We start from the raw sequence: 15,970 nt of genomic DNA on the forward strand, positions 1-15,970 counted from the left end.
GAACAGAGTGGAACTAGAGCGGGACCAGAGCGGACTCCAAGCTTTGACTCCGAGCCTCCACAGGGTCCGAGCCTGAGACCAGCCTGGTCCCAGCCTGATCACAGGCTGGTCTTGGTCTCATTCCCAATCTGGTTTTGGTCTGGTCCTGGTCTTGTCTCGGTCTCAGTCCCGCTCTGGTCCCGGTCTCGGTCCTGATCTGGTCCCGGTTTCAGTCCCGCTCTGGTCCCAGTCTGGTCCCGCTCTGGTCTCAGTCTCAGTCATGGCCTGGTCCCGGTCTCAGTCCCGGTCTGGTCCCGGTCTCAGTCCCAATCAGGTCCTGGGCTCGGTCCCGATCTGGTCCCGGTCTCAGTCCCGGTCTCGGTCCCGGTCTCAGTCCTGCTCTGGTCCCGCTCTGGTCTTTAGTCTCAGTCCTGGTCTCAGTCTCGGTCTGGTTCCAGTCTGGTCCCGAACCTGGATCAGTCCTGGTTCAGTCCGTATGCAGTGCAAAAGTCCAACATCGCAGTCACGGAAGTCACGTTATCCGTTTTTGTAATTTTTCATTTAAACACAAAATCGAAAACTGAAATGACAAATCATTATCTGTTTTTTTTCATTTTGGTTTTGGAGACAAATAATGAAGAAAACGGTTGTTTTTTCATTTTCTTATTTTTGGTTTTATATTGAAAAACAAATGAACGAATGATACACGGATTTTCACTTTTTATGTGTTTTAATTGCAGTATTTACTGTTGGTTTTTTTTTGTCATTTTTAGGTAAATGGGTGTGTGCTGACTCACTATAATCAAACCAGAAATAATGTCTTATATCGGTTCTCATTACTCAAAAAAAAAAAGGCATTGGTGTATCCCTAGTCTACATATGACCACCAGTTTGTTTGTTTTTTTGCTTGTTTCTTGTCAGGTCACAGTGCGGTGGACATCACCAAAGTGGCCCGGAGACACCGCATGTCCCCGTTCCCCCTGACCTCCATGGACAAGGCCTTCATCACTGTGCTGGAGATGACCGCCGTCCTGGGCACCGAGATCATCAACTACAGAGGTGAGACGCAGCGCCGCACGCAGCCTGCAGGGGGGGCTCTGATAGGACTAAACAATACAACTGTGGAACAAAGAGGGACATCATCTTTTAAAGCATTTGTATCATGGCTAAACCGCATTTGTTCCAGTGAGGAGTTAAAGCAGGGTTGTCCGAAAGTTTTCACTGAAGGAGGCAAACTGGTGCTAAATACAATCATTCAGATCAGTACATTTTAGTAGTGAGTTACATTTATGATTTTTAAAGAAATTGAGAACTAGGGGTGTAACGATATCCAAGTCTCATGATATGATATCGTCACGGTATGAAGCTCATGGTACGATATTTATTGCGATATCGTGGGAAAGCTCATGATATGATATGGTGGGGAGGCTCACGATTAGGGATGTAACGATATCTAAATCTCTCTGTACGATATTTTCATGACACACATCTCACATTCCGATATTTATTGCTATATTTTGTAGATGCTGCGAAAAAAACTGTTAATATTGAACTTTTTCCTCTTAAAAGGCCTTGACAAGATTTAATCCAAAGAACTTAAAAGTGCTTAGAACTGTTATTTCTTCTTGTAGTCTGCACTGAAATGGAGCAAAGGATCATGGTCTATGTAGTTCCCTCTGTTTTATTTAGCTATTGCTGCTCCATAACGCTTAATTTAAGCAGAGAGACTTGTAATTCGATATATTGTGATGGTCCACGATATTATTGTGAGAACCTTGACGATACGATATCACAGTATTTCGGTTATTGTCCTAGTTATTACTGTCATAATCTCAAGAATTTAAGTAAAAAACATATTTCTTCATGTTGTCTGCACTGAAATGAATCATGGGATATGTAGTTCTCGATGTTTATTATCTGTTGCTACTATAAACAAATGCATTTAAGCAAAGAAACTTATTGTTACATCCCTATTGAGTACTGTTGTTACTGACATTACTGCATCCACAGACCTGCCAATCTGCGCCATCAGCCAACGACCAACACTTAAACAATCACTTTTATACTAGGCAATTTGAGCTTGCCGATATGATACATTGGCCACGATACGATACATATCTCAATACAGTGCACTTTCGATTTGATACGATATATTTCAAATCTATTCGATACGGTTCAATAAAAAAGTAAAGGCTAACCAATGGCTGTGATACTAAAAATCTTTGTTAAACCACTTCTTGTGCAAAGTTCATATGAAACACAAACATTTTAATCATTGAAACTGAAAATGTCAAATGTGTCATATAAACAAGTTTTGGTCCACTAAACAAGCAACAAAACTGTGGTGCCGTAACAAAATTATTTGACAGAATATGCCAAAAAATATTCTTGTAGATATATTGCTACAGCAGTCCACAATATTAATACTGTTTCGTCAAATTAAACGATACGATATATTGATATTTTTGATATTTTTTGCACACCCTTATAGGCAATGCAGGTGAAGTTTTTTCCCTAAGGACACAACAACGTTTTTTTTGCTACTGAGCCCCACTGTGTTTTCCCAGTGGTCCCCATCCAAGTACTAACCAGGCCCGTCGCTGCTGAGCTTCTGAGATCTGACGGGATCAGGCTTTGACAAGAAAATATAGCCTCCAAGTGACAAAAACTGAAATGAAATGATTTGAACATTTGTGTTTCTTGCACCGCTCCTTCAGTTATGATTTAGTTTTTCAAATTTTTGTGTCCATCCTTTGAAAATATCAGATTTTGTGCATTATTTAAAGTTTTGTCAAATTACATTAACTTCAAATTATAAATGACATGCTGATTGACAGACTGACAGATACTCTTTAAGCTTAGTAGTAGTTTTTCTAAATACTTCTTTAATCTTACTCGACCTACTCTTACTAACTTACTTTTTCATTTCTTGGACCGCTACTCTATACTTCTACTTGAGTAATATTATTCTGAAGTTATGTTACTTTTACTTGACTACCATTTTAGCTACTCAACCCAACTCTGCATTTTACACAGGGGTCTTAGATGTTATTACTGGTATGTTCCACTATCCTGATTCATCAGCGGGTTTCACTTTGTGGAAACCGTCTGACCTCACAGCATTAGGGCTCATTCGCTCGACAGTAGGCGTGTGCTTTTTTTTATTTAACCAATTGCTACTATTTGATCGTGACGTATGTAAAGCGTCGCTAACAGGGCTCAATGGTATATTAAGCTTTTCCCAAATCTCAATAACGTCTTTCCCCTTGATAAAATTCACCAAACATTCTCTTTGTTCCGGCTTTAAATCCTCAATCTCGGGAATCGTTGCCAACACAGAATGTATGGCTCTTCGCTGTTTGACTGGTGCCCGAACTCACACTTCCAGACCGTTTTTTTGCGAACTGTCTAATGTATTCCGATTCCTGATCTAGTCGCTGGAGAGAAATGAAATTGAGCGGAGGCACTAGGTCTGGCTAATGTTCCACAGCATGGCATTAAATTTATCTGTATCCTAAGAGATAAGCAGGTGACACAAGTATTTTTTGAGCAATAAAAATGTCTCAGATATAAATCAGATAAAATCAGATCTGTTTAATGCCAACAAAGCAAAGCAATATAACACTTTGAGTAAATATTTAAATAACCTTATCTTATACATATCTTATTACATGAAAGAGCCCATGAATTGCCAAAAGGACAACAGCATTTGACTATAATAATGTTTATACACTATGCTTGACCACTGTGCTCCATTAGCTGATGTTGCTGTCTTGTTGGCTAACCTCTGAAGGCACGTTTAAAGTGTCTCTAAGTGTCTCTGGGTTAGACACTTCCCAGACTCAGCAGCTTTTGCGTAGACCACCACTGTGTTCTGTGTTAGTCATGCACACAGTTTAACTTTCACGGTAGGACACTTGTGTTCGGAAGGCTTGTGTCAGCACTACATGGGAAGTAGTTTTTAAATAAATGTGTATGTATTTACGGTGGAACGTTTTCTAGGTAAAAGGGAAACACAAACATTCAAAAAGGAAACCAACAAAACTGAAATATGATAACTTTTGAATGGGAAAAAAATGGTCTGGAAAAATTTTGTTTTTATAGAGTAGTAGTATGTTTTACGATGATCCAGTTAACATTTGGGATTTATCCATTTCTTTTCACACAGTCTTTTGAAATCAGTATAGACTAAATTAATTTGTGCACTGTAGTAACTTTTCTTATGGAGGTTTTGTCACCTGCTTCTCTCCTTGGACATGTTGCCTGGAATGTTTCACAGTATGGCATTACATTTATTTAGCTCGACGGAGACCGCAGGTGACACCACAGGGCCAAGTTAGGCTGTCAGATCTGTGAAGAGGCGAGCTCATTCACAGTAAGAAGGCAAGATTTTAGGCTACGTTTATATGATGACGTATGAACAGAAGATGCAAAAGTGGCGTCATGTCTTCACTTTTTATTTTGCGTTTAGACGAGTGTTTTCAGGAGGAAATTTGTGTGCATACTGTGACACAAAAGTGTGTGGAATTCGATTGGGTATGTTTGTACTTAAAGCAACAAGGGCATCTTTGGACATACAGAAGTTTTCACGGCATGCATTTTCAGCAGCTACTCCATCCACAAATGCATCTTGGGCAGTGTAGACAGAAACGCTACGGCGGAGCGTATTTAACTTTTCCACTCTGGAGGGTGGTTTCAGATTTTTGCGTTTTTAAGCCCCAAAAACGCTGTCACCGCCTAAACGAAAGGCACTTCCGATAAAATATTTTGTCATTTTTACCCGCAAGCCTTCTCGTGCAAGCAGACCCTTAGATTAATAAAAAAAATATGTTATTCAGTAAATGCAAGATGGATATGTTTAATGCCACACCGGGACATTCCAGACAAAACAATAAGATCTCCATGGAGACAAGCAGGTGGCAGACCCTCCACCAGAAAAGTTACATGGTGCACCTGTAAAAATTCTTGAAGATTATCAATATTCCACTATGATTAAAGGCACATTTGACTTTACTATAAAAATTAACTTTTATTTTCAAGAGTTTGCAGTGGTCCAAAGTTATTCCTCACTTACCTTTATGCCTTCAGAGCATCCTAATTATTCACCTTAAAGAGTTTATGAGCACTTTTCACAACTTCCAGAGACCAAAGTTTTGTCATCAGGCTAAAACTAACAATAACAAGAAATTCTAATGTGCACTTCCTGATTAAAAGACAACAAAATGCTTCATAATTAGATACATACAGCACACAGCGGATGTATTTTGACTCCAAAACCTCTCTGTTCTAGGGCTGGGTATCATTAAGAAGTTGCCGATGCGATACCATATATACTTCGATACATAGGCCACGATATGATACGTATCTCGATACAGTGCACTTTTAATTCAGTATGATATGTTTCAAATCGATTTGGTGCGGTTTAATAAAAAATATAGGCTAAATCACGGTTGTGACGCTAAAAATCTTTGATAAACCACTAACCATGGGCAAAGTGAATATGAAACACGTCCATTTTAATCCTCAAAATAGTGAAAATATCAAATGTGTTGCATAGACAAATTTCCTTCCACTAAACAAACAACAAAACTGTAGCGCTGTAACAAAATAATTTAGTAAAATAAACCAAAAAATACTCTTGGCGATACATCGATACAGCAGCCCATGATATCGATACTGTATCATCACATTTAAACGATACGATATACTGATATTTCAATATTTTTGCACACCCCTTAATCTGTACTGGAGCAAGACACATTTTGCTCAACTACATCTGGTACAGAAGTGTTAAATAAATGCTTAAATCATCAGACAAGCTTCAGTATTTATAGTATAACTCCAACAAAACTGCTTTAAAAGTGACATGTTTTTTTTTACAATGAAGCACAACTTTTCTATAGATTATTTTTAGACGTAATGAATTCATCGTATGGTGCAAAGACACGAGCTGCGTGCGTGGGAGAAGAGTTACGAGTGGGAGGTTGAGAAAAATCCTGCTTCGAAAATACCTTAAAGCTGCTCCCTGCGTGTCTATATATAGTCGCTGTGCTGTGATTACTGTATGTGGGCACTCGTATGTATGGTTTTATATGAGAGGTCAATTAAACGTGATTAGACTGAGTGAGGATGACAGCGGTACAATGTGTGCGGAGACAGAGCTCGTTTGCACTGCTATTTTCAGATATTAAGATGCAAAGTCTTAAAGAGTAAAAATAGATAAAAGTATGGTGCCTGATGCTGATTTAGAGAAAGAACATATTTTTGCTATTAATGAACTGTCATACCAAAGAAATGTTACAATATAGTAGATCTAATTATAAAAAAAAGTACTAGTATTTTAATATACCAGCTTTAATAGTAGTTGGTCAAAGCAGTGGTGGAAGATAAAGTACAAGTTGTAAAGTATCCGTAATTTACTACTTGTACTTTTTACAGCGAGTCAATTTTACTTCAGTGTATTTGAGAGCAGATATCTGTACTTCATACTCCACTACATTTTTTAACTGAACTGAAAAGTAAAAAGTACTTGGGTTATTTGAAAAATGTATCCGTATTGACACTGTTGACCAAAATCTGTGTAATTTTTAATCAATGCAATTAACATTTTAACAAATTAACCACACTTTATCCAGATCTGTGTGCAATACTATTACATTTTACTCTAAAATTACAAAAACTGCTACTTAAGTCGATTTTTTCATGTGACACTTGAGTAACTTTTTTGTCTCTGTATCTGTACTTTTACTTAAGTAACCAAATTGAGTATTTCATTCATCACTGGTTTAAAGTACACTGACTCTCTGTGTACACTAGGGATTAGGGATTGGTCGAGATATCAGCATGGAATATTTGTATTGAATATCATCACCGATAAACAGCAAGATTCCCACAGTGACACAATTTTTAATGAATACATTGGTTCACAATTTTGGCCTCCCAATTGTTTAATGTCAAATTTTTCATATTTTTGTCATACAACTTTTTGGAACTACAGCTTCTCATGAGCTTACTCTGCAAAAAACTAAATCTAGCCAAGTTAAGATGACTTGAATTAATAAAGTTTTATGATGATTTTACTCAAATAATTTCACTTGAAAAGTAAAATTATATGCCAGTGGAACAAGACTTTTTGTACTTAAAATAAGAAACAAAATCTAATGTTAATTAAGAAAAACACTCTTATTGCATTGGTAGATAATTTTACTTGTCAAGTTGAATCTACTCAAATAAAGTAAAATGTTCTCAATTTAAGTCATTTTAATTTAACAAGATATTGTTTGTTTGTTTGTTTGTTTTTCAATCTACTCATCGGTGCTTATCTTTTCTAATTTTAAACAGTTGCATAATCTTACAGCAATTATCTTGAGATCCTGTTCCGTGCCTACTGTACACTAATGTCAGATTGATTTTTCCCCCTACAACTGCATATTTGATTGTTTTAAAAGTATTATTCTTTGACGATACTGAATGAATAATGTGCAGAAAACATTTCAAAGTTTACACAAAATGAAGCCTTATTACAGATTGTATTAAAATTTCCAAATCGAAAGGATGTAAGTGACATTTGGGTAACTAAACAGCAAGAGGAAGAAAGAGTGGCACTTCTCAAAATTTTAGAATGTTACATGAACGCAACCTGCTTATGTTAACATATGTCACTGGCAAGCTTTCTCATCCCTCAATATAGAAGGTCTAGTGCAGTATTATTGAAATTGTACAATCCATACATTTGAACTACATTTGATTGGCCAAAACATAACGCATCCCATCCTTCATTCTTCACAAGCCTATGACCTCTTATAGTGTCGTTTGTGTCACAGATGACCCCTGTCACGAGATGCAATTAGGTGACTAAACCCTTTCCCTTTAATACTAGAACAAATACTGCACCCTGCCTTTAAGCGTAACCTTTGACATCTGCCCCCTCCTCAGATGGGATGGGTCGGGTGCTCGCTCAGGACGTTTATGCCAAAGACAACCTGCCCCCTTTCCCCGCCTCGGTCAAGGACGGCTATGCTGTGAGAGGTACGTACCCAAGACCAAAAGTACATATGATTATTATTATTATCATTATCATTATTATTATTTTATTATCTATTTTTTATGATTATTTTATTTTTACTCAACTTCACCTTATGCCATACTTCTCATTATACTAGTAATTCAACTAGAAAAGAGAAAAAAATTTAGGTTTAATATATTAACTTTGGGAAATAAACCGAGCAAGTGGTATTAAAGTGGAGGAGATGGAGAGGCTGAGGGGGCTGATAGTTTTGCTTTTGGTGGAGATGGTTGGAGGAAGGTTGTATCTGCACTGGTAAAATGAAATGGTAAAAGTAAAATTAAGTAAAAGTAAAGGTACTAGACAGGGGTGTCCAGTAGTCCATAGATGTTTATGAATCAGCTAGAGAACTGCCTAAATAGTGAGTTTTTCTGATCATTTTATTTTTACTCAGCTTTACCTTATGCAGTGCTTGTTTTTATTATAAATTTAACTGGAAGAAAGAAAAAAAGTGAGGTTCAATATATTAACTTTGGGAAATAAACCCGGGGAAGTGGTATTAAAGAGGAGGAGCTGGAGAGGCTGAGGAGGCTGATAGTTTTGCTTTTGGAGGAGATGGTTGAAGGAGGGTTGTATCTGCACTGGTAGAAAGAAATGGTAATTGTTTGAAAAGTAAAGGTACTAGACAGGGGTGTCCAGTAGCCCATAGATATTTATGAATCAGCCTTGATAGTGAGTTTTTCAGGTCAGAGAATCTCCAAAACTACTACACACAGTTGTACCTTCATCACAATAAGTATTTAGTATATTTTTTGTAGTTTTTTTAATATGAATCTTCGTCTTCAGCGGCCGATGGACCAGGCGACCGCTTTATCATTGGAGAATCACAAGCTGGAGAACAGGTATGCAAACTATTATTAACTGCAGCAGTCATTTGTGCTGTTATAATCCTGCATAAAAAAATAAAATAAAAAATAATTTTATATGTGCTGTACAGCCAACCCACACGGTGATGCCAGGGCAGGTGATGAGGGTGACGACAGGTGCACCCATCCCCTGTGGAGCCGACGCCGTAGTGCAAGTGGAGGACACAGAGCTGTTAAGGGAGTCGGAAGATGTAAGAGGAAAAAATAGATCTGATTTTGTTATTATAAACAATTTGAGAAAGTCTATTGATACTTTACAGCTGATGTTATCAACAATCACTAGGAGTGTGAGGCTAACTGTAGGCACTGTTCTGCCTGAGGCCTGTTAGACTTTAATCTGAGCTTTATTTTAGTACAATTAGACCAGAAGGAGATAGTTCAGTTAGAACTACAACAGGTGAGATGATTTGTGCTGTTAAACAAGTCATAAAATTAAAGCCAATAGTTTCAATCACTTTTTTAGTTGAAAATCAAATAGAATAGAATGTGAGCTGCTGTGGGATGGGAAGCGCATGAGATAGACATTGGTCTGCTGCATAATGGGAGGAAATCGAACAGAGAAAACTATCAAAGGTTGATGTGTGCGCATGCACGGGCTTACAGCGGTGCGTGTGCATAAGAGGGGTGCACACAGAGTGTTCGGAACACAAACCCAGTCAGTTCTGTCATGACCCATACAAAATTCTACATTCCTGGCGCCTCTGCTGGTGTGTACTTGCATCGTGAGGCTCCGGAGCTGTTTTTTTGTACAATTATTTAACTTTTCCCCACACGCTGCTTTTCTGCCTGGTAATGAGACAGAGATTACAGACATTACCCACACTGGCAGCGCTTTTAAATGCCACAGTGGTCATAGATTGGTTCAGATGCCGTCACCATATATGTACTCATACCGTCCTACTCTAGCCTCCAGCAGCGGAGTACAGCCCCGCCTGGACACACCCCCTCCTTAATATTAGTGCTAGTGCTAAGATTGGGGGGCAAGATTAGACCCTATATGGCTAAAGCTCACAAGAGTGTATTTTAATAACCACGTTACCATAACAGAGAATGTTATGTTTTCCAGGGTACAGAAGAATTAGAGGTACGAATCCTAGTACAGGCTCGTCCTGGACAAGATATCAGGTCAGTGTCTAATTAATTTACTTAGTCAAGAAGCAATTTTAAACACACAATATTATTAAAGTTATTGTAAACCCTGAATATTTCTCCTGTCTTTGTCCAGGCCTATAGGTCACGACATAAAACGCGGGGAGTGTGTGCTGGCCAAGGGCACCCACATGGGCCCCTCGGAGATCGGGCTCCTGGCCACGGTGGGCGTCACAGAAGTGGAGGTCCAGAAGTTCCCTGTGGTGGCTGTCATGTCCACAGGCAACGAGGTGGGTCAGCAGGACTGGTACAGATACGGTATGGAAACACACAAAAAGAAACATACACTATGATTTCATCTAACTTTATTTTGTATTTTGTTTTTGATTGAACTAATGAAATAAGATATGACTTTATATTTCCCGTTAGGTTGTGTTGTCTTGACGCTTGGGTGCAGGAATAAGTTTCATTCATTCAGTTCATTAAAAACCCATTTTACGCTATTTTCTGATCTGTTATAATGTTATTTCCTCATCACAAACAGACCTGGAGTTTTGTTTTGTTTTGGTGGAAAAAAACATGTTGGAACAGACCATTTTGAGCTTTAGAGATATTGAATAATTGCTAATTATAAGGTGAATGAAATGAAACAAAACACAACTCCAGATAAGTTTTTGATGAGGTAATAACATTCTAACATGGCTTAAAGCTCACAAGAATCCATTGTGTGTAATATAGGACTTTTAAGTTGTATTTTTATTTTTTAGTGCATGGATGTGATCTAGTTTGGTTACATATATAAATGTATTGTCTGATAATGTGTGTATTTCAAACTTATAGTACAGTATTTACTTAACTTTCAGATGTATTCCCGTTTTTTAAGCAAAATTATTAAATGAAATCTTAAATTATCATTTTTCTGATGAGCATTGCAATTATTTTTCGAGTGGATAGATTCATATTCAGGATCATGTAAGCAATTCTGCCAAAAATGTAAATAAAAAATTAATCCAGATTATGAATTCAAGACCTATCAGCTTCTTAAAATTCCTGGACTTGTGTTGTGTCCTGCAGCTGCTAAACCCAGAAGATGACCTCCATCCAGGGAAGATCCGGGACAGTAACCGCTCCACTCTGCTGGCCACCATCCAGGAGCACGGATACCCCACCATCAACCTGGGCATCGTGGGGGACAAGTACGTCAAAACCATTACATCGGTTCACACTTATTTATATTGTATGGTCGTTATGGTGACTAACATAATGAGTTACAAAAAATACATAATTTAATTGGTCTCTAAAGCAATGGAAGAGCTGTAAAATTGACCTGGGAATGTTCTGTTACATCCTCCCTAGATTTCCATACCTGCTTTATTGACCAGTGGTGGAACATAACAAAGTAAACATAGTAAAGTACTGTACTTTTAGCTATTTGTACTTTACTTATGTACATTTTAAAGTGGATATTTTTTACTTTTACTTTTACTTCACTACATGTAAAAGCAGGTATCTGTACTTTCTACTCCACTATATTTTTTTATTGTAAGTAGAAGTATTTTTTGTTATTGTGACTTGCTAAAAAGGCAGAGGGGGTTATTTTTTACATGCTTTAATTTTGAGCAAACATAAATATACAGAGAAAAACAACTAAAGCTTTTTTTTCCCGACTCATTTGTGTCTGTTAAACTAAATTCAGCTCAAATCTTTTATCAAAATCATTACATTTGAAGCCTCATTATATCCCAGAATCTTTGTTTTTAAACAGGTACTTTTACTTAAGTAGACTTTTTTATGTGATACTTTTATATAGTAGTATTAGTAGTATTTTTTTTGCTCTGGTATCTTTACTCTTAATTAACAAAATTGAGTGCATCACTGCTATTGACTATTGCTAAGTCAGTGTTTCACAAACTATAGTAAAACGCTCCTTTGCTGTTAAAATGTTTTCTTATTTTTGACTTTTCAACTTGTCCCGGTCGTCCTTTGAGTCATTTCTGAGAACTTCTGATAACTCGAGTGATAATTGGTGCGAGAAATTGAAGAACTGCTGGTCTAAATGTGATATTGTTTTGTGTTTTTGCTTCGTGTAGTCCCGATGACCTCCTGAACGCTCTGAACGAAGGCATCAGCCGGGCAGACGTCATCATCACCTCAGGAGGAGTGTCCATGGGAGAGAAGGTACAACAGAGCACTGTGATGTACTGACGCCGTGTGGTAGGAAGGAGAATTACAAGAGTGTACTGCTATATACTATACATGTGGCAAAATACAAAATAGACATTATTATTTTGTTTAGTTGAATGTAATACAAAACTACAAATTATTTATTCTTTTCAAACTGTTTTGCAGTGGTATGGTTTGTGATTTCAGGACTACCTAAAACAGGTGATGGACATCGACCTCCACGCTCAGATCCATTTTGGGCGAGTTTTTATGAAACCAGGGTAAGAGTCACAATATGTTGTAATATTCTTTAGTAAAAAATAATAAAGTAAATAAAAATGGTACTATGTAGTATATGTTTTAAAGGTAAACTATGTAACTTTTCTGGTTTAGAGTCAGCTGCTTGGCTCCATGGAGATGTTATTCATGGGTTTAAGGCATAGACTGTGTAATAATTCACTAAGGGAGAGTGACGTCACCCAGAGCGTTTGGCTTCAGTCAAATGAAGCTCACGAGGCCAGCACTTACAGTAAAGAACAAACTTTTGTCATAGTGACTGATCATGTGCTCATGTTCAATTTCAATCCTGACATTATGTAGTGTGACATTCAGCAACCTTATAAAATGAAAAAATTGTGCAGAGGAGACCAGGCTTCCATCCATCAATTTTCTTCCACTTATCCAGGGCTGGTTCGCGGGGGCACTTCACCTTCACCCCAGAAACTTCCTCCAGCTCCTCCAGGGGGACCCCAAGGCGGTCCCAGGCCAGCCCAGAGACATAGTCCCTCCATCGTGTCCTGGGTCTTCTTCTGGGCATGTCTCACCCGAAGGAGGCCCTGGGGAAAACCTCCTCCCATGTGATTGAGCTCCTCATCCTAACTCTTAAGGGAGCGCCCAGCCACTCTGCGGAGGAAACTCATTTCGGCTGCTTGTATCCGGGATCTAGTCCTTTTGGTCATTAGATTCCAAGCTTAAATACGAATATTTTAAGATCAAAATTATGAGACAGCAGTTACAGCGAGAGGGACGACAGTTTTTTAATAGAAACTGAATTGGAGCCAGAGTTAATGGCATCAAAATGCACCCATGCTCACTTCCGATTGCTATGTCCATTTATATATACGGTCTATGGTTTTAGGCAGACAATTCCTTCCAAATTCATTACGCAACTTTTAAAAAAGTTTATATGTTGCTTGCTTACTTACTTATTTTTGCAACCTTTAATATCTTTTCTCTCTTCCTCTGCAGCCTCCCCACAACCTTTGCCACCCTGGACATAGACGGTGCTCGTAAACTCATCTTCGCTCTCCCAGGTAGTGTGTGAAGTAGAGAGCTAGAGTCCCATTTACACTGCTGCTGCCGAGGAGACAGTACTGATATGATGTCCTCTTCTCTCTCCCCCCTCCCTCCTTCTCTCTTCTCCCCTCTTCTCTCCATCTTTTCCCTCTCTCCTCTCTCTGCCCCTGACGACTGTCCCAGGAAACCCCGTGTCGGCTGTGGTCACCTGTAATCTTTTTGTAATTCCTGCCTTGAGAAAGATGCAGGGGATTTTGGACCCCAGACCTACTATAATCAAAGCAAGGGTATGACACACTCACACACACACGGTGAAGGAAAGACTGAACTCAATTTCTAACTCACAAGTGACAAGAAAGTTTAAAGGGCCCATATTACGCTATTTTCTAGGGACGTAACGATATCCAAATCTCTCAGTATTATATTTTCAAGGTACACATCTCACGGTACAATTCCTTTTAAAATTCCTTGACAAGACCATGGTTCTGTCACAATCCAAAGAACTAAGTGATTAATGATAGTTCTTGATGTAGTCTGTACTAGGGGTGGGCGATATCTCGATATTTTTAATATATCGATATTTTTTTAAAAACTCAGTATGAATTCTGACATATCGTATATATCGATATAATGCTTATATTCAATTTTGATTTCGCCGCTTTGCTTGTTTGTCTTCTCTGTCGCCGCCCGCGTGCTCCCGCCTCCCTGATTTTGTTCGCTCGTGTCTCATTCACTCCTCACTATCGCCGTGAACGCCGAAAGTTGCTGCCAGTGAAAAGCTTCTAGCGCCACGAAACTTTTCCACCATTTACAGACAAAACCATCAGCAGCACATCCTCATATTCCACCGAGTCGTGTCCTTTAGTCCAAAAGAAGTTGAACCGCTAGAGAGGCACGTGGAGTGTGCTGTTTATGCAAATTAGCCATGCGCTTTTTAAGTTTCGTTTCTGTAAAACATAAACAAGTCTGCGCAAAGCTGCAAAAAAAATAATAAATAATAATAACATAAAATAAAATAATTAACACTATAATCTCAAACGGGCTGATGTGGCTCTTGAGTCGTTATGCTATATATCTTGTAAAGTTTAGTAATGTAAATTCTATTTATGCAGAAGATTTTAATTAATAATCTGTTGCAGTGTCACTTGTACAAAAGTGTTTGGAAACGTTGGGTTTGATCTGCAGTGGATTGTGGGAAACCTCATAGCTCCTTACTGCTGGATAGGAACATGGATCTGTTAAAATAAGGAACATCCTGAGCTTCTTCTGTTAAAAGAGTTCATGGTTATGATTATGGTCTGGATAACAGAGTTAATGCAAAGATGAGCTTGAGTTGAGTTGGTTTATTTATGAATGAAACAAAGGAAATATGTTTTATTTCTTTTATTTGACAGTTAAATTATTATTTATGTAATTAGGTTTTTTTGTAATCTTAAATGTTCCTATATGAACTGCCGACCTCTTACACTTTAATTTTTAAAAAAAGGACCTTGTGGAATTTGGCATATTTGTTTTTTCGCAGTTTTCCGTTTTAGGGGATTATTTTTTCCTGTACAGATATCGAGATATATATCGTATATCGAGATATAGCAAAATATATCGAGAATATATTTTTTGATCCATATCGCCCAGCCCTAATCTGTACTGAAACAGAGCAAAGGATCATGGTATATGTAGTTCTCTCTGTTTTTTTAGCCATTGCTGCACCAAAACAATTCATTTAAGCAAAGAAACTTATAGTTCGATATATTGTGATGGTCCACGATATTATTGTGAGACTTTTGACGCTACGATATCACGGTATTTTGGTTGTTTATTGTTACATCTCTACTATTTTCTGATCTGTTTTAATGTTGTTTCCTCATCACAAACATACCTGGGATTGTGTTTTGTTTTATTTACACATGTTTAACACACAAACCCTGCATATTTAAGCTCAAATAGAAAACACTTGTGATGATATGATGCAGGAAGTGCTCTACTGCTAGTTACTGTTTTTTTTAACTGCATACACTTTTACTAGAATCATTTGGATAATTTCAGCCCTGGAATTGCCAATCTCTACTGAACTAAATGTAAAAGAGGGCTGTTAACTTGAAAACTACCACTTCATGACATCACAAGGTGGAACAGAGCATTGTGAGCATTGGAGATGTAGACAGATTAATCATAAAGGATTACTCAAACTTGTGTGAATGAAACAAAACACAACTTCAGGTATATTTTTGATGAGGTAACAACATGGGTTAACGCTCACAAGAGTCAATTTTGGGAAATATAGGATTAAATAAGGTTTAAATAAGATTTAGATTTTCTGGTTGATAGTGAAAAACCACTCGCAAATCAAACCATAACTCAAGTCCTGATTTTTATTTAAAAACTTGAAAAACAGAGCTCATTTTCCCTTATAAATAAATAAATGGCCCAGTACTATCTTGAGGCTTAGTGGTAGAGCTCTGTTACATACACCACCAGTCAAAAGTTTTAGAACGACATAGTTTTTCCAGTTTTT

The 15,970-nt window shown here is 37.9% G+C and overlaps 1 protein-coding gene across 3 annotated transcripts in view; it reads left to right on the forward strand.

Moving 5' to 3' along the window:
- gphnb (gephyrin b) overlaps positions 1-15,970 on the forward strand; it is a 178,487-nt gene that overhangs the window by 156,043 nt on the left and 6,474 nt on the right. For all 3 annotated transcript variants that reach the window (XM_055149401.1, XM_055149399.1, XM_055149400.1), the window contains 11 exons: positions 901-1,038; positions 7,915-8,007; positions 8,831-8,886; positions 8,982-9,101; positions 9,977-10,035; positions 10,136-10,289; positions 11,074-11,195; positions 12,090-12,177; positions 12,370-12,443; positions 13,411-13,475; positions 13,642-13,745. In XM_055149401.1, the coding sequence (XP_055005376.1) occupies positions 901-1,038; positions 7,915-8,007; positions 8,831-8,886; positions 8,982-9,101; positions 9,977-10,035; positions 10,136-10,289; positions 11,074-11,195; positions 12,090-12,177; positions 12,370-12,443; positions 13,411-13,475; positions 13,642-13,745 (1,073 nt within the window). The remainder of the gene's footprint in view (positions 1-900; positions 1,039-7,914; positions 8,008-8,830; positions 8,887-8,981; positions 9,102-9,976; positions 10,036-10,135; positions 10,290-11,073; positions 11,196-12,089; positions 12,178-12,369; positions 12,444-13,410; positions 13,476-13,641; positions 13,746-15,970) is intronic.

The sequence above is a fragment of the Boleophthalmus pectinirostris genome, unplaced genomic scaffold (assembly GCF_026225935.1).
Source record: "Boleophthalmus pectinirostris isolate CB_2022bp ecotype Guang Dong unplaced genomic scaffold, ASM2622593v1 HiC_scaffold_13, whole genome shotgun sequence".
NCBI lineage: Eukaryota > Metazoa > Chordata > Actinopteri > Gobiiformes > Gobiidae > Boleophthalmus > Boleophthalmus pectinirostris.